The sequence below is a fragment of the Ovis aries genome, chromosome 23, assembly GCF_016772045.2.
Source record: "Ovis aries strain OAR_USU_Benz2616 breed Rambouillet chromosome 23, ARS-UI_Ramb_v3.0, whole genome shotgun sequence".
NCBI classification, from domain to species: Eukaryota; Metazoa; Chordata; class Mammalia; order Artiodactyla; family Bovidae; genus Ovis; species Ovis aries.
The window spans coordinates 57,830,163-57,856,212 of NC_056076.1; the positions used below are offsets into that span (position 1 = coordinate 57,830,163).

The 26,050-nt window shown below is 46.2% G+C and overlaps 1 protein-coding gene and 1 long non-coding RNA gene across 18 annotated transcripts in view; one reads left to right on the forward strand and one right to left on the reverse strand.

The window, feature by feature from the left end:
- The window catches only part of NEDD4L (NEDD4 like E3 ubiquitin protein ligase), a 370,632-nt gene that overhangs the window by 325,130 nt on the left and 19,452 nt on the right, over window positions 1–26,050 (forward strand). For all 17 annotated transcript variants that reach the window (XM_042239245.1, XM_027960942.2, XM_027960943.2 and 14 more), the window contains 6 exons: window positions 1,748–1,806; window positions 11,036–11,101; window positions 12,932–13,161; window positions 15,021–15,142; window positions 16,236–16,306; window positions 17,495–17,590. In XM_042239245.1, the coding sequence (XP_042095179.1) occupies window positions 1,748–1,806; window positions 11,036–11,101; window positions 12,932–13,161; window positions 15,021–15,142; window positions 16,236–16,306; window positions 17,495–17,590 (644 nt within the window). The remainder of the gene's footprint in view (window positions 1–1,747; window positions 1,807–11,035; window positions 11,102–12,931; window positions 13,162–15,020; window positions 15,143–16,235; window positions 16,307–17,494; window positions 17,591–26,050) is intronic.
- On the reverse strand, window positions 380–24,251 carry LOC132658486 (uncharacterized). The gene is made up of 2 exons (XR_009598179.1): window positions 22,146–24,251; window positions 380–8,479 (listed from the first exon to the last, which is right to left on the reverse strand). It is a non-coding gene; the product is annotated as an uncharacterized LOC132658486 (long non-coding RNA).

The following is a 26,050-nucleotide window of genomic DNA, read 5'->3' on the forward strand; positions in this document are numbered from 1 at the left end:
GAAGCCTTTGCAGCGAGAGGTGGGAACAGCGGTGGCCACCGTGGTGAAAGGTTGCGGGGAGGACGGGGGGGGGCGGCAGGCTCGGATTTGCACCAGGAATGGATCGCGATGCTGTTCACGACGAAGACAAGGTTCTGAACCGCTTTGGTGTTGGAAGATGACGGCTTTGGCTCTGGCAGAGTTGGGCTTGGGGTGTTTCCCATGGGAAATCCAGATGCAGGTGTCAAGGATGACCGCTCAGAGCTCCCATCCAGACAGATCGCGAGTTGGCGTGTGCAGGTAGCAGCTCATTTACTTTCTGCGTTGATAATGGTGCCCAGTCTATATATAGTCCAAGGCAGTTTTTACTCAGCCATATTTTCCCTTTATTTAGTTTTCATTTTTCTTGTTCTCCATCACAGTAGCAGCTCTTACTTTCTGAAAACTTCTGTTTTCAAGGTAGGGAACCCAAAAGTGCCTTTTACTTCCATCAACATTCTCTAAAACATTTAAATATTTTGTGTAACTTTTCTACCGAATTGTTAGCATCTGCAGTTGCCATGTACTTTGGTAGTTGTATTTTAATACTTCACCACTGCTCTGGTTACCATACCAGGCTTCAGAAAATTCCTGGGATAGTCATTAAAACCAAATATTTTAGTTATTCTTATCGGTCCATTTACTAAGTATACCAGAAATAGAATATGCTTCTCAAACCAGTAATTTCCTTTTTTAAAAGCCAACTTAGATTTCCTAAAACTCGCCCATCTCCCCTCCCCATATCTTTAATGTGAGTCCATCCCTGCGTGCCCCCCCCAACACACACAGCAATCCATAAAGTCATTTTAATTAATATTTGCTAAGTCGCTTCAGTCATGTCCGACTCTTTGCAACCCTGTGGACCATAGTGCGCCGAGAGGCTCCTCTGTTCATGGGATTCTCCAGGTGAGAATACTGGAGTGGGTTGCCATTTCCTTCTCCAGGGGATCTTCCCCACCCAGGGATTGAACCTGGGCCTCCTGCGTTGCAGACAGCTTCTTTACCAACTGAGCCAAATGTGCTGTCACAAATCCCAAGTGATTGGGTAGCTGTTTGTTTCCACCTTTACCATTGAAACGGTGGTATGGGTGTCATTGACCAGTCTCGTTGACACGGACTCATTTGGGAGAAAGAGCCACTTCTCTCCAGCTTGGCCAGAAGGGAGTCTTTTCTCTGGCATCCTCCTCTGCAGTATTTAATTCTCATTTTTCAGCTTTCCTTAGCTGTTTTGATTTTTGTGTGCATCTGAGTGAAACATGTAATGGATTATTCATTTGTTCAACACAAGATTTTTCATCAAAAGCAGTTTGCAGCACCATAAGTAAACGGAATAGTATTTGAAATGAGAAAAATATCATGTCTCCATGTTAACTTTTGGGGGACTAAGACTTTTTATGCCTTTTTAAAAATTAAATGAAAATCAAGATCAAGTTATAAATCCCTGAAAAAACAGGGGTTTATAATTGAAATTCCAGCAGACTGTTTGCCAGAAAGTGTGAATAAATGGTTGTACTTTAGTTGTGCATTTTTGATTGATTGCTTTTAACTAGATAGTATCAGAGGTGCCTCTTCTGTTCTAACCCTGAAATACTAAGCTATTTATCTTTGGGGGTCAGGATGGGGAACTGGGCAGCTTTTGGAAAATCCAGAAATAGTTCTTTCTAAAACATTTTTAACATGAAATAGATTTGAACTAATAAGCCTTTTTATTTCTTTTTAATATTTTCAGATAGCAAAATTACTCAGTGGGAAGACCCAAGACTGCAGAACCCAGCTATTACTGGTCCGGTCAGTATTCTATCTAAGCACATATTTCTTGTATATTCCTGCCTCCCTTGGTACCAAGGGCCTGACTGGTGTCCTTGAGAAATTTAACTTCACTCCTGTCTCCTCCTCCCTGGAATTTCTGGGTGAGACATTGATTGCTGCATTTGCCTGTTCATAGAGCTTTAAATGTAAAGGAAGGGAACATGAGTTACTAGCGGTAACAAAACTAAGCATTCTCTTTTGTGTTTTATAAGAGGGTAGATTAAAATACACCAACCAAAATGTCCTCCCTTCCTTTTTATATGAAGCAAAATCTGGTCCTGGATTTGTAGAGTTTTGACATTTCTCGAGGCCACAGGTAGTATATGCATGCTAACAAATTTGAATTGGATTCTGAATCTCTTCCGGCTCTAAGAATCTGCAGAGGTTTGGGTGAGATTGTAGCTGAGCTCCAGAGCTAGTAAAGAATCCTTATCTCTGCTAACCCACTAATAGTCCCCTCATGTATGTTCATCAGGCAGATAGTCTGCCTGTCACTCAGCAGTTAAAAAGCACCTGGTTTCAGACACCTGGGCGGAGTCTGGAATAGGCCACAGTGGCCACAGGGCACGCACCAGTCTTTTGTCCGTGGTTACATAAGTAAAAGGAGAGACTTGAAATTGCAGGAACTGTGCTGGAGTCAGCAGAAGATTACAACTGGGGAATCTTTTAAAAACTAGAAGTGAAGATTGTTACATTGAGGGCTGAGCTAAGAGACCAATAGGTATATTTCAAATACCAGTTTTGGGGACGTCACTGGTGGCCTGTTGTTTAAGGGTTAGCCTTCGGTACGGAGGGTGCAGGGTTAGCCCGTGGTTGGGGAGCTGAGATCCCACGTGGCTTTGAGACCAAACAACCAAAACATATAACAAATTCAATAGAAACTTTTTAAATGGTCCACATCAAAAAAATCTTTTTAATACTAATTTTGTGACTTTAATCTGATTCAGTTCAAATCACGTTTTGAATTCTATGCCCGTTTGAAAACTTAGATGATAATACAGGGCAAATGCACCTTGATGCCTGACTTCCCTTTAGCTACTTGTTGGATTTGTTCGGCTGCTTTGCTGCTGGTTAATGCAAAATGCCTAATAATACCTGTGTCAAAACAGACATCAGCTATTCTTCATGTAATTTAACAAACACCTGCCTTACTGCCATGGGTTCCTTTTGATATATTCACAATCACAATAAGCCAGAGTAGTATTTTCCCTTCTCCATCATGAGAAACAAGGAAAATTCAAGAAACGATGCTGTTTTTCAAGCAGCGGAGGACTTTTGAATAATTCTGAAGCTTTTTCAAGTATCTATCAATTACTGGTCATCTGTCTTCATGCAACTTTGTTAGTTCTTATTCATTACTATTGGAAATAATTTAGCATCATAAATCCAGATAGATTTACTGTGAGGGAAGATCTTTGTTTCTTTATTTTCTAATAAAAGAAGTTTGTTTACTCTTTTATTATAGGTAGTGGTATCTCTCTCAGTGAGAGCATGTGTATTTAGGTAATCATCACCTTAGTGTAGATAAGTGATTTTTGTTTTAATTCAGTTCTAAATTTTTGGGAATTTCCACAATGATTTCTTTTTGTCCTTAGCTTATAAGTTATTTAGAATAAACCTTTTAGTTTCTAAGAGTTTGGGATGGTTTTTACCTCTTTCTTACTAATTATGGTCAGAGAATATTGTCCATGGGATATTGTTAGATATCTGAAACTTCTTTGGAGGCTTGACCATTTTTTGTTACTGCTCTTTTTGTCTTTGAAAAGAATGAATATTCTGTCTTTACTGGGTATAGAGTTCTTTATACACCTGTTAGATCAAGTCTGTGGTGTTCAAAGTATCCATTTCCATCATGACTTTTTCCCTGGCTTTTCAAGTGTAATCGAGTCCGTTGGGTCAGAATCTCTCATGACGACTGTGGCTTTGTGAGTCACTGTGCTCACTCTGCTTCACTAGTATTTGCTTAATATATCTTTTCTGTCTCTTCTTACTTTCTGCTGGACTGATAGAGTAGTCTATTTTCTCTCATTTTCTATACTTGGAAGTTGTATTCTCTATTTCTGTTCTTTTGGTGCTCACATTAATACTTTTAACCAACATACTTGACTTAATGTCAGAATTAATCACCTGCTCTCTCTCTTCCTGGATAATATACAACTCTGGGGAACTTTCACACTGTTCTCCTAAAAAGAAATGATGCGAATGAACTTACTTATAAAACAAGAACAGACTCACAGACTTAGGGAACAAACTTACAGTTGCCCAGGGCAAGATATAGTTAGGGAGTTTGGAATGGACATATACACATTGCTGTATTTAAAATGGATAGCCAACTTGGACCTACTGTATAACGTAGGGAACTCTGCTCAATGTTTTATGGCAGACTGAAAGGGAGGAGAGTTTGGGGGGAAACGGATGCTTGTATATGTATGGCTGAGTCCCTGTGCTATTCACCTGAAACTGTCAAAGCATTGTTAATCAGCTATACCTTAATATAAAATAAAAAATATTTTAAAGTGCTGTTCTTCTCAGTCCCACTTTCCATTGTTCAAAGGAATTTTAAAACTACTTTATCTTTAAACTTGCCAAATGAAAGTGAAAGTCACTCAGTTGTGTCCGACTCTTTGCGACCCCATGGACTATACTATCCATGGAATTCTCCAGGCCAGTATACTGGAGTGGGTAGCTGTTCCCTTCTCCAGGGGATCTTCCCAACCCAGGGATCAAACTCAGGTCTCCCACATTGCAGGTGGATTCTTTACCAGCTGAGCTACCAGGGAAGTGCCAAAACTTGCCAAATAATCATTAACATTTTCTTTTTTTTTTTAACTGTCAATGTTTGTTTAATTTACTTATATGTAATCAAATTTCTTTGCCTACCCTTGGTTCTTGCATTTACTTTTTTCCAGGTTAAGTTTTCTCCTTAATGAAGTTTAACCTTTAGTTCATGATTCTAAAACTACAGCCTATAGATCAGCAGAGTCAGAAACTTATTAGAAATGCACCTTTTGAGGTCCTAACCCAGACCTGCTGAAAATAAGCAACGTTGGTGTGGGCCCCGCAGTCTATATTTTAACACCACCACCCCCCCTCCAAGGATTCTGATGCCCACCCAAGTTTGAGAACCTCTGCTCTGTCAGCAGTTTCAGTGAGAGTGTGAGAGAGAAGGGGCTTACTTACCTGTCTGTCAAATGATAGTTTAGCTGACTATAGAATTCTTGCTCAACAATTACTTTCCTTCAGTACTTTGAAGTTGTTTTTTTTCCTGTTCCAGCCTCCATAACTGATGATGAGAAGTTTGTTGTCAATCTGATTCTCATTTTTTGATGAGTAAATCTGTCTTTTCTCCAGTGATTTTTAATTTTTCTCTGTCTTTAATTTCCTACAATTTTACTATCATGCATGTAAGTGTAGGTTTCTTTTTATTTGTTCTGCTTTGGGTTTATCGTGATTCTTCCTCTTGGGGGTTGCATCTTTCCTTTATCTGGGAAAGTTCCCCACAGTTACTCCTTTGCACATTGTATCTTTTCCATTTTTATTATCTGTATCAGTAACTCATACTAGGTATTTGATTCAGTTTCATATTCTGTCTTATTTCTGCGCTTGTCTATCTTCTGTCTGTCTTATTGCCATATTGCGGGCTCAGCTCTCCCAGTTAATCACCTTTTTATCGTCATCTCTCTCAGTTCATTGTGTCTATTATTTCAGTGACTGGGCTCAATTGCTCAAAGTTCTCTTTGATGTTTTAAAATTTGCTTGACCTTTTTAGTTACTATTATTCTGTCCTGTTCTTTGCTTTTATTTATTTTTCTACGCATACTTGCAGCTTTTAAATCATTCTTAGAATACTGATTTCATAGCCTCTTTTATATTTACTGTTATCGCTGGTCTTAGTGGTATTAACTCTCCCGCTGGTCATGTCTGTCAGCTCTCCTCAGTGGTAGGTGATTGTCTAGTTCAATGTATAATTTTTTGTTTTTAAGTGCATATGTACTCATTTTTTTTATCTTATGGGTCTTTCATATGTCCTGAACTGTACTTACTGTTAACTGTTTAGTTTATATTTATACACCCTTAGTTACTATAACTGTGGGCCTCATACTCACTCCAGTGTATAGGCTTGGAGTCTGAGTTTATTAGAGGTCTGAGTTTGTTTATTATTTTTCTCCCAGTTATGATCCTGGACAGAAGGTAAGCTTCCTTGCAACTTCCCCAGGCCTGTGGGTAGAATTTTCTTGTATGCTTCTCAGATGACGGTCTTCTGCAGGGACCTGTGTTCTGATCCCCTGGGTCATACAGACTGTAGGCCATGTTCCGTGTCCCCACATGAGGGTTAAAAACTCAAGCCCAAGCGCCGAGGCTGGGTCCAAACCCCAGTTCTCTAATTTTGAGTCTTTCTGCCTATCTGGTACCTACGGTTTCTCTCTTTTTCCCAAGTTTTAAAAATGTCTACATACTGGGGGAGAGGGGACCCTTCTGTGACATTACTGTGATTCAGTATGCTCTTGGTGTTCCAACGTCACCATTAAAGGCCCTGGAAACATGAAGTGCTGTTCATACTTGCTTCTCTTAAGAACAGTGTCTCGTGCTTGTGTAACGCTTTGTACCTGTTCAAGAACTTTATATAACCAACTGCTTTGAAACTCACAGCAGTCCCCTCAGGATGGTAGGGAAGAAGTTGTGACTCCCAGTTTTTCAGAAGCTCCTTGTGTGGCTGAAAGTTAAAGTCTGTCAGAATCCAGGCTGGAGCCTCAGCTCTCCTGGCCCTACCAACGTCTCTATGACAGGCCCGGGCCCTTCTCTGCCAGGAGCTCCAGTGTCCGTAGTGGACAATGATGGCAGGCAAATACTGAGGACCCACTTACACAGTGTCAGACTTTCATTTTCTTCAAAAAAGAAAGCTTATTTAATAGAGGGAAGCTTTAATCAACAGATACCTTCATTTTTTAAATAGGTTTATTTAAAAGTTATGTTGTGGATAAGAAAATAAGATGCCAGAGTTTCACAAGAGAATAAATAATTTGGCTTGTCCGATACAAGAAATGTAATTCTCTTCAGAGGCTGCAGTTAATGGATGTCTTTATCCTGGTACGTTGTTGGAATCTTTTTAGGAGAAGGATATAAGAAGCTATTATAAGAACGACCCCTAGAGAGAGAATACCCGTGTTAGAGGAGGAGGAAGATTTCTTAGCTTTCATGCATCATCTCCTCAGAGGAAGAAGGGCCAGAAATATCTCAGCACTGATTTCCACCCACAGCTAGTCAGCAGCTAGCAGATTATAAGCCAGACAGGGGCGGAGTACCATGGGCTGGGGCAACACTTTGAAATACATTCCTTGGGAAACTTGTCGTTTAAGACTGTCGGACTTGCATACACAGTGATGAATGTTCAAGCCTTTTTTCAGTGTTTTCAGATGAGGAAACAAAAAATAATTACTAGGAATGACATATCTGGGGAAATGGAAGAGCCTTAAAATTTGACTAGTCGAGTCCATCCACTTCACTGAGCAAGCATTCGAGAGTAGAGCGGCCATGTGACGGAGCTGGCTGGCAGGGAGTCTGTCCTACAAATCCGGGCTTCTGAAGCTGGCCTGAAACCATAAAAGGAAGTCTTTTTTTTTTTCCAGCTTAGTTTTCTTCTATCACATTAACCATACCTGAGAGCCTCAGACGAAAACCTCTCCTTTTCGACACCTTGCTTGCTTTGAGACCTCACTGCTCCTGTCACGGTTTGCTCCCTCCTGTCGCTTGCGTTTCTACTCGGCTCTCTTTCCCAGAGCCGCCTTTCCCAACCGTCTCATAAAAGAGGGATTCTGTCATTTTCCTGCCTTGCGTTTACTTAGGTATTCATTTAGTTTTTATTGCCCATTGCTCACAGTAGCTTCTAAAAAAGCTACAGAGCAAAAAGCATGATGATGTCTCTATTCGCTTATGTCAGACCATTGTATCCGTTTCCTTATGTTGGTGGCTGTCCAGATGGTAATAAAATCTCTACCTTTTCTGGAATCAAAATTCATACATTATTTCATCAGACTGAACACCGTCCAAAATAAATATGGTATATAGTCAAGTCTGATGTTCAGTGGAGAAGCAAAGACTGGCTTGAAAACTGAAAATGAGGGACAAACCGTAGGTGGTATAGATTGTCTTTTTTTTTTTAATTGAAGTATGGTCAATCTGCAGTATTACGCCAGTCTCCACCATGCAGCAGTGACTCAGCCATACGCACACTGAGTGTAGGTATAAATATGCATATATAGTTACATATATAAACTATGTATGATTTATACCAGGATATTGAATATAGTTTCCGTGCTTGTTGTCTGTCGTTTCTAGGCGTAACAGTTTGCATCTCCCCACCCCGACCTCCAGTCCATCTCTCTGCCTCTCCCCCTCAGTAGCCAGTTGTCTTCAAAATGCTCTTAAAGACACGTAAATGTAGTGTCTTTTGCTCTTGAATCACAAGGCAGGATACTGACATGATCATGGTTTTCTGTGACGGCAGCTACTTACTTTTGTTTTGGCCTAGTTATTGTCTGTGAGGTCATGTCTTTAGGCAGTACTAAGGAAAGAATCTCTTGCTCTTCATTTTCGCTCTTTCTGGCCAGGAATAAGCGTGGCCAAGGCATAAGGTTTGGAGTCTGGAAACCCTCTGCAAAAGATCGGTATATTTCATTAATGCAGCCCAAAATGATACCAGCAGAAGTATTCTTGCCCGGACTCACACTCTGCTCCAGAAAACAAGGAGTTGTTCTGAGTGTAAGGCTGTCCAATTTTGTCTGTGTGCGTGTAAAAGCCAATCCTTTCTGCTTCAGAAAAAGAATTGTAAGCCTTTTCAACAGCTTGAAGTCAGGGCTCCCAGATACTGTAAGCTATGTAACAACATAACAAATAGTGAATATTTGAATGACGATATAAAAATGTTACTGCTGTACCTGAAGAGATCCCAGAATAAATAACGTTAGCTCCGTTACCGAGCTTACGTCTGTGTATCATCCCTCTGCTCCATAGACACAGCCTTCCAGATTTAAAGAGATCCTTGCCCGCAACCACTAAATAATGAACTCCTAAAGTGAGGATGTTTCCAGCACGCTGTCTACTCAGTTTTTTATTCCTTGACAAGAGAATCAATTCACTTGCCTTTCTGCTGTTAACTTTTTCTCCCAAAAATTGTTAAAGCACAGTTAGTCTTTTCTGAATGACAGTGCAGCTCATTTTGAGTTGTGTGTTAAAATATATGGTAGCCAATAACGTATCTAAACTACAATCCATAAAAAGATTACAATGCACCTTGATGCACATTCAGACAAAAGTCACATGGAACGTCTATTTAGTTCATGTATAATATCTCTCGGACTTAGGGTTGCTCCTCCCAGCCACCGCCTCTGACCTTGGGCATGGGTTAGGGTTAGGATAATCATGATGGTGTGATCACTCACCTAGAGCCAGACATCCTGGAATGTGAAGTCAAGTGGGCCTTAGAAAGCATCACTATGAACAAAGCTAGTGGAGGTGATGGAATTCCAGTTGAGCTATTTCAAATCCTGAAAGATGATGCTGTGAAAGTGCTGCACTCAATATGCCAGCAAATTTGAAAAACTCAGCAGTAGCCACAGGACTGGAAAAGGTCAGTTTTCATTCCAATCCCAAAGAAAGGCAATGCCAAAGAATGCTCAAACTACTGCACAATTGCACTCATCTCACACGCTAGTAAAGTAATGCTCAAAATTCTCCAATCCAGGCTTCAGCAATACGTGAACCGTGAACTTCCTGATGTTCAAGCTGGTTTTAGAAAAGGCAGAGGAACCAGAAATCAAATTGCCAACATCCGCTGGATCATGGAAAAAGCAAGAGAGTTCCAGAAAAACATCTATTTCTGCTTTATTGACTATGCCAAAGCCTTTGACTGTGTGGATCATAATAAACTGTGGAAAATTCTGAAAGAGATGGGAATACCAGACCGCCTGACCTGCCTCTTGAAAAACCTATATGCAGGTCAGGAAACAACCGTTAGAACAGGACATGGAACAACAGACTGGTTCCAAATAGAAAAAGGAGTACGTCAAGGCTGTATATTGTCACCCTGCTTATTTAACTTCTATGCAGAGTACATCATGAGAAACACTGGGCTGGAAGAAACACAAGCTGGAATCAAGATTGCCGGGAGAAATATCAATAACCTCAGATATGTAGATGACACCACCCTTATGGCAGAAAGTGAAGAGGAACTAAAAAGCCTCTTGATGAAAGTGAAAGAGGAGAGTGAAAAAGTCGGCTTAAAGCTCAGCATTCAGAAAACTAAGATCATGGCATCTGGTCCCATCACTTCATGGGAAATAGATGGGGAAACAGTGGAAACAGTGTCAGACTATTTTTTGGGGCTCCAAAATCACTGCAGTTGGTGATTGCAGCCATGAAATTAAAAGACACTCCTTGGAAGGAAGTTATGACCAACCTAGATACCATATTCAAAAGCAGAGGCATTACTTTGCCAACAAAGGTCCATCTAGTCAAGGCTATGGTTTTTCCAGTGGTCATGTATGGCTGTGAGAGTCAGACTGTGAAGAAAGCTGAGCGCCGAACAATTGATGCTTTTGAACTGTGGTGTTGGAGAAGACTCTTGAGAGTCCCTTGGACTGCAAGGAGATCCAACCAGTCCATCCTAAAGGAAATCAGTCCTGGGTTTTCTTTGGAAGGAATGATACTAAAGCTGAAACTCCAGTACTTTGGCCACCTCATGCAAAGAGTTGACTCATTGGAAAAGACCCTGATGCTTGGAGGGATTTGGGGCAGGAGGAGAAGGGGACGACAGAGGATGAGATGGCTGGATGACATCACCGACTCGATGGACATGAGTTTGAGTGAACTCTGGGAGTTGATGATGGACAGGGAGGCCTGGCGTGCTGTGATTCATGGGGTCGCAAAGAGTCAGACATGACTGAGTGAACTGAACTGATAATATCTCTAAGTGATTTCTTGAACATCCGTATTGTTTTCAGGGATGAAAGCCTCATTCAGTACTGAATAATCTTAATCATTTCTAGAACTTCCCATATGGTGTGTAGACATTATGTAAATTTCAATGATTATATGAAGAGTGACAATTTTAAGGTTCATGATTCATGAAATTTTCTGAATGTTGGCTTCATGTACATAAAATTTCAACTGTATTGTTCATATTGTCTATATTTATACATTTATCTTCCAGGCTGTTCCTTACTCCAGAGAATTTAAGCAGAAATATGACTACTTTAGAAAGAAATTAAAGAAACCTGTGAGTACATGTCTTCCAAAAATGTTGCCTTAGTCATTTGTAAGTTACCAAAATTACTTCAGTGAGAACTTGTTTCTTACTTTTATATCTGTACCAAAAATGCTACTTTCCTTTTTTCACTGCACTTTAATCCACCTGGATCTCTGATGTGAATTTTCTTTTTAACAGAAATGGTAAGTGAATATTAACTTAGTATTATTGGGTTGGCCAAAAAGTTCCTTTGGGTGTTTCTGTATCATCTTTCAGAAAAATATTTTGGCCAACTCAAAACATATTAAGTCACCTGAAGGTAATTTCTTATGTAATACATAAAAAGATAGAAATGATTTTATGAGATATATAATAATTCAGGACCAAGTGAAAAAATTTGGAGAAGCCTGTGCAGTTGCTTACGGTTACCCTAATTAATAAAACCTTGGTCCTAATTATAAAAACGTTCAAGTCTGTCCCTTTAAATTCCAATATGTACAACATAAATATAATTTATAATATTCTGGCATATTAAGACCAAATGTCATTTTCAGAGTAAAAATTCTCACTGGGAAACCCATTAAGATTCTGGCAAAACCAAGATATCTTGTAAGGCTTTTTGCAGGCAGTGTTTTAAATTACAGTATTATATTTTCTACCGACACATCTGCCCAGATCCTTTAACGCTGCGTCTTCTGTCTCACTTTGGTCTCGCCTGTCTGGTGAGGGTTTTCCCAGTCTTCTCCTCAGTTTGTGCCTTCACCCTTTCTGGGGTGTTTTCGCACAGGTCACTGTTGACTGGCTTCCGCTCACTGGGAAAAGGCGTGTGTCTCCCACAGCTCAGATCTCCCCGTCTGCCTGTGCTTCCTGCCCGCCTCCCCCAGCCCACTCCACTCTCTCAGTTATGCCTTCTCCCCACCTCTGTTGTGGGTGAGACACTGGGGATGCAGAGATGCCTGGAAGCCAGCCTCCGCCTCGGGGAGCTCCCACTAAGGGTTTTGTTCTCTTGTCCATCACCCCGAATCAAGGAGCTCCTGGGTAACTCCATTTCAGGATGACTGAGATTTGAACCTGTGAACTCCCGTGTTTCTTTGTGAGTCGCCTGCGTTTCTTCTGAGTATAAGTGATGACTCTGAGGGTCCCACCCGTCTCACTCTGTAGCACTTATACTCTACGGTGCCTTCTGCCTGGAAACTGACTCTGCAAATCCATCGTCATAACAGAGCCGACCCTGGGCCTGTTTCGCCAGGAAGCAGTTATTCACAACTTCAGTCAAGTGCCTTTTAATTTTCACATTTATCGTTAAACAGCTGTGGCCTTTGGCCTGATCATCAGAGTCTGCCCACCCCCGCCCTGGCAATAGGATTAGCTTCTGAGTGTCATGGACCCACGCCTGCAGCCGGAGCCCCGCCAGGGCTCAGAGGTGTCCCAGCCTGGCTGGGTGGGGACTGTCTATGGGGTTAATCGTCTGGACTGAAGTCCCTTTCTTTGACTGAAACAATATAGAGAGCTGACCGTGTTTCACTTGTCAGCGGGTGGATAAGGGCCCCTCGGTTGCTCATAAAAGCAGGCCAGGATGATTTGTCTCTACTCAGCGTAGTTTCTTCCGCAGCACGTGTTGCTGACTCAGTGGATGACAGCTGCTCGTGGGTGCTGTGTGTCTCCTCCTGACGTAGCAAGGCTTTCTGTCTGTGAAGAAAAATCTAGAAAGGGCAGAGCCCCAGCTGGAGCCATTCCACACTGATTGTTTATTCGAAGGCTGCCATCATTCTGCTCTTTGTTGTTTTCTGTTAGGAAGTCAGGTGTATATTTACTCTCTGACCGTGTGTCGTTTTTTTTTGTTTTTTGTTTTTTCTTTAGGCGGATATTCCAAATAGGTTTGAAATGAAACTTCACAGAAATAACATATTTGAAGAATCCTATAGGAGAATCATGTCTGTGAAAAGACCAGATGTCCTGAAAGCTAGGCTGTGGATTGAGTTTGAATCAGAGAAAGGTCTGGACTACGGGGGCGTGGCCAGAGAGTGGTTCTTCCTACTGTCCAAGGAGATGTTCAACCCTTACTACGGCCTCTTCGAGTACTCGGCGACGTAAGTATCTGGAGTGCATTCAGAATGTGTCCCCCACTGAGACAGGTTTATTCCTCATGAGCAAATGAGAGAGGTGAGATGATGAGAGAGTGGGCTTCCCTGGTAGCTCAGCTGGTAAAGGATCCGCCTGCAGTGCAGGAGAACCTGGTTTGATTCCTGGGTCAGGAAAATCCCCTGGAGATGGAATAGGCTACCCACTCCAGTATTTTGGGGTTTCCCTGGTGGCTCAGACAGTAAAGAATCTGCCTGCAATGCGGGAGACCTGGGTTCAGTCCCTGGGTTGGGAAGATCCCTTGCAGGAGGGCATGGCAACCCACTCCAGTATTCTTGCCTGGAGAATCCTCATGAACAGAGGAGCGTGGTGGGCTACCGTTCATGGGGTTGTGAAGAGTCAGATATAACTGAGCAACAAAGCACAATGAGAGTAAGCCGCTCGCTCGTTTGAGGTGAATTAACACTGCTGACCTCAGCCCCTCCCATCCTCCTCCCTGGACATCTAGAACAGAATCTGACTCCACACGGTGAAATAAAGTACACTGTGAACACCTAAAAATAATTCTTCCCTTGTCTGTTGGGTTCATGTAACTGAAATTGAAAATGTGTTGGGTACTTATCGTTAAGGAAAAGCACTTTGCATTTGTTATGTTAATTCAGGGGAATTTGTCACTGTCAGAATTCAGAAGGTCATTGTCTCATGAACAGGAATAGTTTCTGACATTATACTACTTAAAGGGAAATTGAGGCTCCGTCCTTTAGGATCCAGAGGACTGTCCTGAGCCTGAGCGGCGAGGCCCTGCCTTCCCCTTGCATTAGGTTTTCACCACTGCAGGGCGTGAAGACAGGCTCTCTCCGGAATCAAGCCGTGGCTGCGTACAAGGCCACCCGTCTCGTCCTCCAGGCTGTGGCTTCTCCAAAGCCTCAGGCCGGGCCCAGTCCCTCAGTAGGAGAGTCGTCAACCTTGAGAAGCAGCCTGTGCTCTCTGGGGCCCAGACTTCTCCCACGTCTTCCCCCTGGTGCCAGCCTCCTGAGGGCTGTTTGGAAAGAGCAGCCTCGGTATTCTTCTCAGTGCTCTGACAAGAATTTCCCATTTTGTAAAATTGATAAAAGCCATGAAAAAGGAGATGATCGGAGGCCACACCCACACCTCACCCACGTCCCAAAGTGGCCTCCAGAGGAGTCTGGCCGCAGAGCCTGTGAAAACCACCGACCCTCTTCCTTACATAAGCACTCATATGGCTGGGAGTCCCTGTCTAGCCCCTGTGGTCTGTGGTGTTTCTCAGCTTCCAAAGGTACTTGGCCGAACCGCATGAAACTGACATTTTTGTCAGTCAGTGCAGTCAGATATCCGCAGCTCCTTAACAGGGCATGCGCACCAGCTCCAGTAGGTCTCTGTCCTTGGTCATGGAGAGCGGCCAGCCACTAAGTAAACCCTGTTCTCTAGCGTTCACACCTTGTCTGTCAGGTACAGGATGTGACAGGTACACTATGAAAGCCTGTTGACAGGCAGAAACAAACTTCAGAGGCTTGCATTTCTTTTGCTGTTGTTCTGTGGCTAAGTCGTGTCCAACTCCTTGCAACCTCATGGACAGGCTCCCCTGTCCTTCACCATCTCCCGGAGTTTGCTCAAATTCATGTCCGTTGAGTCGGTGATGCTGTCTTAACGTCTCATCCTCTGTCACTCCCTTCTCCTCTTGGCTTCAGTCTTTCCTGTCATCAGAGTCTTTTCCATTCAGTTGGCTCTTTGCATCAGGTGGCCAAAGTATTGGAGCGTCGGTCCTTCCAGTGACTATTCAGGTTTGATATCCTTTAGGACCGATTGATTTGATTACATTTCTTTTTTCTCTCTCCCTCCCCAAAAGGGACAACTACACACTTCAGATCAATCCCAATTCAGGCCTCTGTAATGAAGATCATTTGTCCTATTTCACTTTCATTGGAAGAGTTGCTGGGCTGGCAGTATTTCACGGGAAACTTCTAGATGGTAAGTTATTTTTAAAAGTGTTGGAGGTAATAAGACAGTGTTCTCTGTGGTCTATCATGAGGTGTCTTACTCACATTATAGATTTTAAGCAGAAGAGCCTCACTGGTTCTCTGTAAATCAGTGGATTCTTTTCCTAATGCTTTGCCCATAATGAAGGTGCTTCCTAAGACCGTGACTGCCCTTGGAGGCAGAGCAGACACGCAGCATGTCGGTGTCGGCCCACTAGCCCCTCTGGTGCCTCACCTTCTTCCCTCCCCAGACACCGGCGGGGTTTAAGCCTCGTCTTAGGGCTACACTGAGCCCGAGGGGGCAGGAGCTGCTGCCGGGGGTGGCTGCCTGGGGAGACCTGGGGTGGGCTGAGGATGGAGGTTGAAGGTGGAGGAGGGGGACCAAGGTTCCCACGTCCTGTTGAGAGGCGTGCGGCACAGGCCGGTCTGGCACAGGTGTCGGGGGGCCCCTGCGGGACCATGGTGGGTGTTCCTCACCACCGTCGCCCTGCTCAGGCCTCCCGACCCAGGAAGGCCGCACAGCCTCCTCCACGGTCTCCCGCGCTCCCTTCTCACCCCGTCCTCCTCTCCCCACCTCGGCCCCAGCGGTGACATGGACATGCAGACGGGGTTCCCTCCTGTCGTGTTGGTGACCCCTGGCCCCTGGGCAGGAGCCCAGACTCTGCAGCGCCTCGTGGGAGCGCTGTGTCCCCTGCCTGGTCCCTCCCTGGCCTGCCGGCCGGGGCCCCCTGTGCCGCTGTCCCGGCGAGCCCCCGCCTTGTCCCCCGCCGGGAGTGCCTTTCTCGCCTGTGCACACGCCCCGTTTGCACTGCAGGTTCCTGCCTGTGCTTGAAGCTCATAGGTCGTCTCGCAGCAGCCTTTCCGGCCTCCGCTCTCCGCTGGGCCGTCCCTGACAGCGTGACTGCCCTGCTCCCCCGTCCGCTCCCCACCCCTGTGCACACCAGGCCTGTGTCTGGCTGCAGAGAGCCCTCGATTGTTCTACCCTGGTCTCTCATTCACGTGAAAGCGGGTTAGTTTTTAGTTCGTGCCCTGAGGTGCAGCATCATCAAAGATGTGAAACTAACCCAGTCTTCCCCATGTTTTAGGTTTCTTCATTCGACCGTTTTATAAAATGATGCTGGGAAAGCAGATAACCCTGAATGACATGGAATCTGTGGTGAGTAAGCGCGGGTTACTCCAGTGGACTTCGTGGGCCGCTTGCGCTTTATAGAAAGGGAGTTGAGGCCTTGTGTAGTCACAGCGATTTTTACGGGCACCTTCATTCAGTATGAGCACCAGGGAATGTGTAGTTGTTCAAGAGGCTAATTGATGTCTGTAACTTTTTAAATAAGCAAAGAAGAATGAAAAATTAGACAGTAATTGCTGACTTTTGATTTGGGTTTTCATGTTGCATTTAACTTACTCATTTTTAATCTAGGCTGACCCTTTCAAAGTTGAAAGGATTTTCTGTAAAAGCAAAATCCAATGCTCTTTTCCCAGTATCCTTTGCTTCTGTTTTTCTCTTACCTGCGACCCCACTGTTCACCTCCTCGGGGGTGGGAGCCAGGGGGAGTGTTTACCTGGGGCCCTCAGGAAGCATCTTCTTCCCTCAGCCTTGCCGCTGCACTGCCTGCTCGTGTTGTGGAGTTGGGTCCGTGAGCCGTGTGCGCGTGGCTCACAGCGCATCCTCTGGGTGTGGAAGGAGGGCAGAAGGCCAGCGTGCACGTGAGGCCACTCAGCTGGTGTTTCTGTGGGCCCGTAGCTCTGCGTATCCACCTTACCCGTCTCAAGCTTCTCTTCAGCTCTCACCTTTAGCTTAAGCTTTATGCTTTTGTTACTGTGCAATGAGGAAGCTAGAGTACAGAAGCTTCTCTTCAAGTCTAAGTTAATTTTATCTCCCACAGGGATAGTAGGCGCCCACATTCTCTTTTTCCTTCTTGGAGCCCAGGCGCTGGGGCCTGTGCTCCGAATTTTGCTCACAGTGACTTGCAGAGAGTGATAAAAGCCCAGGAAGCGGGGCGGCTTGAAGCCACGGGTGTTTAATTAGGCCGTTCTCTGTCCTTCCTACTCCCCTCTGATATTTTCACTCTTAAGAGACGGGGAGTGTGCTGAGCTCTACAGGCGCAGTTGTATGATTTCCTGACTGCCTTGTGGAGCAGGCCAGTTCCCTTCTCAGAGGATGGGATCCAACTACAACCCTCAGCAGGGGAGAGTAGAGTGGGGCAGAGCTGGAAACATGCTATCAGTAACTAATGCATTTCTTGAGATTCTGAATGGAATTACACTGGAAGGACATAGTCATTTAAAGAAGTCAAACGAGTGTGTGTTTTGAAAAACTATTTTAATTTTTGTGTCAATTTTATAGGATAGCGAATATTACAACTCTCTGAAATGGATCTTAGAAAATGACCCAACTGAACTGGACCTCATGTTCTGCATCGATGAAGAGAACTTCGGGCAGGTATGTGTTGTAGGCGGCCACCCGCACTCGCCCTTGACTTTCAGAGTCTTTGTTTCTGCACAGGCTGTACCACAATTTTGCTGGACAATTAAAAACGACTGCCAGGAGCTTTAGGTGTTCATTATCATCTCACTGTATCATCAACACCTTATCATCATGCCAGGAAGCTAATCCCAATTACAACTGCCTCTCTTCCTGCAAAAGAGAAGTCACTCAGTCGTGCCCAACTCTTTCCAACACCATGGACTATAGCCCACCAGGCTCCTCTGTCCATGAGATTCTCCAGGCAAGAATGCTGGAGTGAGTTGCCACACCCTCCTCCAGGGGATTTTCCCAACCCAGGGATCGAACCCTGGTCTCCCGCATTGTAGTCAGGTGCTTTACTGACAGAACCACCAGGGAAGCCACAGAATTGCTCTTCCTGCAAAGTCAGAGAAATTCTAAGGCCTCTGGGGCATGAAGGAGTGCCTACTTCTCATCTAAAGTAGATCTGAATGTGAATGTTGGTACCCTGGTTTTAGAATTTAGATTCAGTGTCAATGTTTGCTTAGTGATGTAAATATGTGACCAGGAATGGGTGATGTCTGGGGGACCTTGACTTTGTTCCCTCTGCTTTGATAGCTCCCTTGTCATGATGAAATTTGTCTTTGGGGGCTCAGCAGGCTCAGGGTTTTCTAACCTTCTTGCTTGGCACCTGTACTGTCCTTGTGGTTCACTTAAGTTCATGTCCGACTCTTTGCGACCCCATGGACTGCAGCACACCAGGCTTCCCTGTCCATCACCAACTCCCAGAGCTTGCTCAAACTCATGTCCATCAAGTTGTTGATGCCATCCAACCATCTCATCCTCTGTCGTCCCCTTCTCCTCCTGCTCTCAATCTTTCCCAGCATCAGGGTCTTTTTAAATGAGTCAGTCCTTCGCATCAGGTGGCCAAAGCTTTGGAGTTTCAGCTTCAGCATCAGTCCTTCCAATGAACATTCAGGACTGATTTCCTTTAGGATGGACTAGTTGGATCTCCTTGTAGTCCAAGAAACTCTCAAGAGTCTTCTCCAACACCACAGTTCAAAAGCACCAATTCTTTGGCTTTCTGCCTTCTTTATGGTCCAACTGTCATATCCATACAGGACTACTGAAAAAACCATAGCTCAGGCTATGTTAACTGTAAAGATTAATTTCAAAGATAAAAATTGCCTGCTTGGAATTCTCTTCATCACCCTAAAGTTGTCTAGGGGATGTGTTACTTTTGATTCATTTGTCCCCTATGATAACACTGCTTGCAGGGGCAGAGAGTGTCTTAAGATGTTATCCAGCCCCGGCTCCTGTCCTTTCACAAAAGCCCAGAGAGAGTTGCATCTCCCAGACCAGACCTCATAGCCTTGACGTTCATGAGATGATGGAGCCCATTTTAAGGGCTGACTATGGAAGATGATGTTGGTCTGTTCTTTATTGCGTCAGAGATTACTGAAAGTATCCTCCACTGCCCTAAAAGTGTGTTCACATCTCTCTTTATTCACGATGCTGGGCTCAGTTTTATAAGTGAGGTGGGGAAATCAGGTCCCTGCCCTCTTGGGTTCATAGTCTTAGAAAAAAGAAGCTGATGCCGCTGGATACAAAGGAGTTTCGGACAAAGGGGCGGGGGAGGGGGCAAAAACTATTCAGCGATAAGATGATCGCATAGATACCAGGATTATTGTTACATATGCTTGAGCCAAGAGCAGTCCCTAGTGTGAGTCTGGGAGTGGGCGGGACTCGGGGAGTCTGTTTTCTTTCCTTCTTGGTTGGCAGAGTTGAGGCTCATAAAATTTCAAACGCCAGGGATGAGAGGGACCCTGTGATAAATGTGAGCGATCAGTGAATTCCTTTAAAAACCTCGTTTACCCTCCTGTCCTTTTTCTGCTGCATATTGTGCTTCGTGACCAAAAACCCTCAGACAGTGGACGCCACCTGTCCTTGTGGGAGTCTTGTGGGGAACGGGGAAGGGAACCTTTTCTGCACACCTGCCCCCGCTAAGGTGTCCCATCCAGATTAGCAGTAGCCCCCCAAGGACTAAATGTAAATGGGTTCCTGCCCTTAATCTGCTTCCTTCTTCTGCTTCTCCCCCTTCCCTTGAGCCCCTCCAGGTCACCCCTCCTCTCCCCCGTCACCCCTCCCCCATCACTCCTCCCCCCTTCACCCTTCCAGCTCTTCCAAGTCCTGTTGCTTCAGCCCTACAACGTGGATGCTCCTCTGCCTGCTTCTTTTCTCCTTCTGACCCCAGCACTCACCCACCGTGTGGTTTGGGTTCCACCCATCTCTGCACTGCTCACCCCCAAGTCTGTTATCTCCAGTCCACACCCCTCCTCTCGTGTCCAGATTCCCCCTGGTCTCCTGAACCCCTCCTCCCTCCAGAAAGACCCACAGGTCCCCAGACTGAACTAAAGCCACTTCCTCCTCCCAGCCCCGCCCCCTGCCTCAGTCTGATCAGTGGCCCCCACCCCCTCCACCTCAGCCTCTTCCCTCTTTTCCTTCCACGTCCCGCCCACCAAGTGCAGCTGGTCACCGCATCCTCATCGCTCCCCTTGTCCACACCTCCCCTCGCTCAGGCCCCTGGCCCCCACGCTGCTGCCTCTCCAGTCCTCTCCCTGATGCCCCCATGCATGTGCTCCGGATGTGGTAGCTGTGGGAAGCACACCTAGGTCCAGGGCCGTTCTGCTCAGCATTTCCTCCGCTGCCGTCCCATGCCCTTCAGTGTGAGCCGCAGCCTTCCCTGCACGGCACACCGCTACCTTCCCTCCTGACACCTCCTTCCTCCCATCTTCACAGCTGTGGGCACCTGCCGCCCTGCCCCACAAGATGCCCCGTGCCCTCCCCACACTGACCTCCAGCCACCTCTGACCGGCTGCACCCCCTGAGCCCTCGAGGTTCCTGGGTTTCTCCAGGGCCCAGCATGTAGCGATGCCTACTGCATGCTTAGTGAGGAAAGGACTGAATCGTACTCATCTCATTTTTTTAATGTTGCAAGTAATGGAAGCTCCAAATGTGAGAAAACAAAATGTAATTGGAATTGTGGTGACTTTTTATTAAGCTGGACCTTTTTTTTAAGGGTCTTGACTGCCAATTTTCAAAGGATAACACATGGCTCAGAGAAGGCAATGACAACCCACTCCAGTACTCTTGCCTGGAAAATCCCATAGAGAGAGGAGACTGGTGGGCTGCAGTCCATGGGGTCACCAAGAGTCAGACACGACAGAGCGACTTCACTTTCACGCATTGGAGAAGGAAATGGCAACCCACTCCAGTGTTCTTGCCTTGAGAGTCCTAGGGACGGGAGAGCCTGGTGGGCTGCCGTCTATGGGATCACACAGGGTCGAACACGACTGAGCAACTTAGCAGCAGTAGCACATGGCCAGTCATCCTGGAACAATGTCTTCTTTGCGTTTTTAACACATGGAGGGAGACGTAAAGAGCCAAGAAGACTTAAAATCAGTCTTGGACTGTCAAATGCAAAAAGAAGGGTCTCATGTATATCCACTTATAGAGCTCCATCCATGCTCAGTCAGGTTGCTCTGTCTTGTCTGACTCTGCAGCCCCTTGGACTGTAGCCCGCCAGGCTCCTCTGTCTGTGGGATTCTCCAGGCAAGAACACTGGAGCGGGTTGCCATTTCCTTCTGCAGGTCATCTTCCCAACTCAGGGATCGAACCCATGTCTCCTGTGTCTCCTGCTTTACAGGCGACTGCTTGAGCCATCAGGGAAGCCCGTAAGACTCCATATGACTAACTTAAATAACACGGTTCAGAAGGCATCACTGATGCCGTGATTAGATACAGACGCCCTGAGAGACCTCCTCAGTTACAGTTAAATGTGACTGTTTCTACCTTACAGGTACAAACCAAACAGAAAATGTTTGCATTTTTAAGTAGACTTCTGATAAAGATTTTCATGATCATCGTAATTCATGTCAATTATTCATTAAAAACAATTCTCAAGCCTCCTCATATTAATGTGGATTTTTCTGACTTTGGATTGAATCAGGTAGAGTAATGCAGTAATCAAAACAGACTCGCGAAATGAGTAAGGTAATGATTAGGTGCCCTGTTTGAGAAATTACTGCCTTGCCTTTGTGGAGAGCTAAACCTGATTAACGAGGAACCAGCGTATCTATTTTGTATTCTGGAAAAAGTACGGAGTGAATCAGGCAGCTGCACCTAGCTCTCATCTCCCACACTCAGTCCATCGCCAGGCCCTGTTCATTTTCACTCCCTGCTATTTGTCAGTTCTCTCTGCTTTCCCTGTCTGCCCCCTCACCAGTACCTGAGGGTAAGCTACCATATACATATTATATGGCTTCCCTTGTGGCTCAGCTGGTAAAGAATCCGCCTGCAATGCGGCAGGCCTGGGTTTGATCCCTCGGTGGGGAAGATCCCCTGGAGAAGAGAAAGGCGACCCGCTCCAGTATTCTGACCTGGAGAATTCCATGGACTGTATAGTCCACGGGGTTGCATATAATATATAGTGACATATTTTTATATATATATATATATATATATATATACACACACATGTAACTTTACTTACTCATTTCTCGGCTGAGCTGAGTCTCTGTCTCTGCTCGGGCTTTCTCTGGCTGCGGTGAGCAGGCTGCCCTCTCGTTGTGGGGCGCAGGCGTCTCATCGTGGTGCGTTCTCTTGTGGAGCACAGATTCTAGGGCCTGTGGGCTCAGCAGCTGCAGCCCCCGGGCTCTAGAGCACAAGCTCAGTAGCTGTAGCACACGGGCTTAGTTGCTCCACAGCATCATGGGATCTTTGATCTTCCTGGATTAGGGATCGAACCCATGTCTCCTGCATTGGCAGGCGGATTCTTCACCACGGAGCCTCCAGGGAAGCCCCTCTTGTAGACGTCTAACTGGTCTTTTATATCCACCTTGACCTCCTACAGTGGCAGAGTGGTCTTAGCAGAATGTGAGATGGTCATGTCATTCCTCTGCTGAAAGCACACAGAGAATTCCCATTCTGTCACTGTCGAGGTAAAGACCCAAATCCTGTACGTGCCCTGTGAAGTCCTGCGTGGCCGGGCCCGGCGTATTTGTCTCAGCTGCACTTTGCGTCATTGCTGCCTCTCATACTTTCTGGGTCTGCTCCCACAAGACCTCTTGCACACACCAAGCTCCTTCTTGCCTCAGGACCTTTGCACATTCCATTCCTTCAGTGGGGAACACACTCCCAGCCTCGGTTCGGACAACCAGCTCTGACCCCAGACCCCAGTCCTTCAGAGGGTCCCTTGTGTCTCCCTGTGGCAAGTACCATAAGTGCCTTCCCACTCGTTTGTGCGGTTGCGTGTTCAGCGTCTGCCTCGCCCGTCGGGCTCCGCCCAATGGCGGCTGTCCTGGGGCTGCCTGTCACTCACTGCTGTGCGTTCACCACCTCTCAGTGCCCGCTGCAAGGCCGGTGCCCGGAACAGAGTTGTTGAGACCAAAACGTGGACATCAGCAAGAGGCTTGTACCGGCATCGCCCTCTCCAGCCCTTTGCAAAGCTGCCGTTCTGTTTTTCTGATACCGAGCTGCACGAACTGCTTATGTATTTTGGAGATTAATCCTGTGTCAGTTGCCTCATTCGCAGTTATTTTCTTCCATGTTGAAGGCTGTCTTTCCTCTTGTTTATGGTTTCCTTGGCTCTGCAGTGCATTGCAGTTTTCTTAACCCAAAAGGGAGCCCACACCTCCTTGTGCCCACGGAAGTGAGATGTGCGTGCGGTCAGCCTTCCCCAGTGCTCTCCGCTTTCTCTCCTTCTGTGATTAGAAATGCCAGCCCGTGGGGTGGCGGCAGCCGCTCCACGTAATGGAGCTGCAGCTGTTGCCGTGCTTTTCCGGTTTGTCTTCTTTCTGGTTGGTGAGACTCTGGAGCTGCTGGGTGGGGAGGCCTGTTAAAAATGTTCCAAGTGAACAAATTTCAGTATTTAACAATCGTCACACACCAGCCAGAGATGTAAGCTGTGACACGCAGAAGCTCTGGACTGCAGGGCCAGCAAAGCAGCGCCCGATGGGTGAGAGGCGCCGTGCAGTGGGGCGGGCCAGAGACTGGGCGGCAGCCGCGCAGGCGGGCTCTTTGGGGCCTGGCCTGAGCTGGGCGAAGGCACACGTTTCCAGCTGGGGCGATAGTGCTCCTTTGGGGGCAAAAACCCGTTCTTAGAGGACAAGAGGTCTCAGCCATCACAAGGGCTTGTGTCCTCCACGAGGCCACAGAACATACCGCTGATGTCCCATAGGCGCCTTTGGTAAGATTGCACAAGAGGAAAGGGGCAGTTGAGGGGGCTGGCATCTAAAAAGCCTCCTCAGGGGGTCCTGACTGGGGAAAAAGGCTGAGAAGCACTGGGTAGGGGAGAGCAAACAGGGGAAAGACAGACACTGGGGACAGGAGGGGAGAGAGAGGGGAGAGGCTGGACCAGGAACCCAGGGAGGAGGCGGCTCCTCCAAGATGGGGTCAGGAAGATGGGCAGGGGCAGCTGCGGGGAGCGTGAAGGTGGGAAGAGGCACTGATCGCCAGGGAACCTGGGGAGGACAGGGACAGCAGTGCCCAGGAGTGGGAGGAGCAACAGCCAGACCTTCCTCTGACCAGGTCCTGCATGCCCGATTTGACCCAGTGTCTCTGCGGACTTCTCAGACCTTTGTCCTAAAGCATCTGCCAGAAGATCGGGGAGACCTGTGTGAGTCCCAAGTTGTTACTTAGCAAAGAAGTGAGGTCCAGTTCTGTGAGAGCCACATCCCAGAGGTTTTGCTGGTCTTCGTGGTCTTGCTTTACAAAGACAAGAGAGGAGTTCGTACTTGGGCCAAGAGACTTCAAGAAAGAAGTTTTCTTCCATAAGCACTGTTGACCCCCTCCTGTGTGCCAGGCGCTGTGTTAGTTTGTTAGTGTTGGGTCCTTAAGGAAGGAGTTCAGACAGAGATCACAACTGTTTCTAAACAGTGGAATTTTTAAAGACCCTGGTGCCAGGAAAGATTGAGGGCACCAGGAGAAGGGGCAGTAGAGGATGGTTGGATGGCATCGCTGACTCAAGGGACATGAGTTTCTAATGGAGTTTGAATAACAGCTGTTCCTGCCCACAGGGGTGTGTGAGGGCAGGGAGGGGGGCAGCTGAGGCTCTGGGAGGACTTGCGTTCTCCAGAGAAGGGCCTGGAGCCCCCGAGCCCCCATCACCACCTCCCGGAGAAACCATGGCCCTGATCAGCCATGTGACCCAGAGTTGCCCTGGCCAGCAGTTCCTTCCCTGCACAGATAGTACAGTCTGCTCTTTTTTTTTTTTTTTTTACTTTCAAAAATGATTTTATGTATCTGATTATAAAATATAATAATAAAATATTGATCTTTGTACTAAAGTCAGTACAGTAAACACACATTAAAATCACCTTTAGTTCCTACCACCTAGAGAAAAATCACCATTAAATTTTTGTTTGTGTCTTGCAGAATTATTCTCTGTAAACACACACAAGGTATTTTTATTTTTACTTACTTATTTATTAATTACAGGAGTGGAATTGTGGAGTGTGCACAGTTTTAATAAATCCTAGGTGGCTTTCCATGTCAGTAAATACCATTTTTTAATAGCTATGCTGGATTTCATTCCATAGACCAAACATCCTTTTTTAATAATGTCTGTCTATTTATTCGTGGCTACACAAGGTCTGTGTTGCTCTGCGGGAGCTCTTCTCTGGTCGTGGTGAGCGGAGAGCACCTCTTCGTCCCGGCACCCCGGCTGCTCACCGCAGCGGCCTCTCTCGTTGGGCGCGCGGGCTCCGGAGCGCAGGCTCGGCAGTTACAAACTTGGTCGCCCCACCACATGTGGGGTCTGGCCAGAGGAGGGATCGAACCCATGTCTCCTGCGCTGGCAGGCCAATTCTCTGCCACTGAGCCACCAGGGAAGCCCCATAGACCAAACATTTTCAGCCACGCCCTAGTGGTTGGCATCTAGGCTAGTTCAGTATCTCACCATATAAACAGGATGAAGACAGCAATCCTGAAAGACACATTTTTGTACCAATATCTTGCCGTTGGTGTACATCCTAAAAGAGAAGTGACTGTAAGAAGGGACTTGCACCTTAAAATCATGACGCCTGTTGCCTTCCCACTTCCTCAGCAGAGCTGTTCAATATCCTCAAGAAGTGCTGGGACCTACATGGTACAAGAGCAGATCCCCGCTAGGGGGGACGGGGGGCGACTGGACAGGCTGAAAGTTAGTGGTGGAAGGGAGCCCAGTGGGAAGGAAGGGTTTGAAGAAATATAAAAATACAGTAGCAGTTAAGTCCATACTGGGGACAGGAAAGCATCATATTGATGCTGTTGAAAGTGGGGTTCAGTCACGTGGGAGGGAAGCTAGGTCTCTTCCCAGATAATGAAGGAAAGGAGGAAGAAGACGGGAAGGGCCAAGACCAAGGATCCGCAGGCTTAGATTGAAAAAGCTGCCTCCACGTGAAAAAGAACAACAGTCAA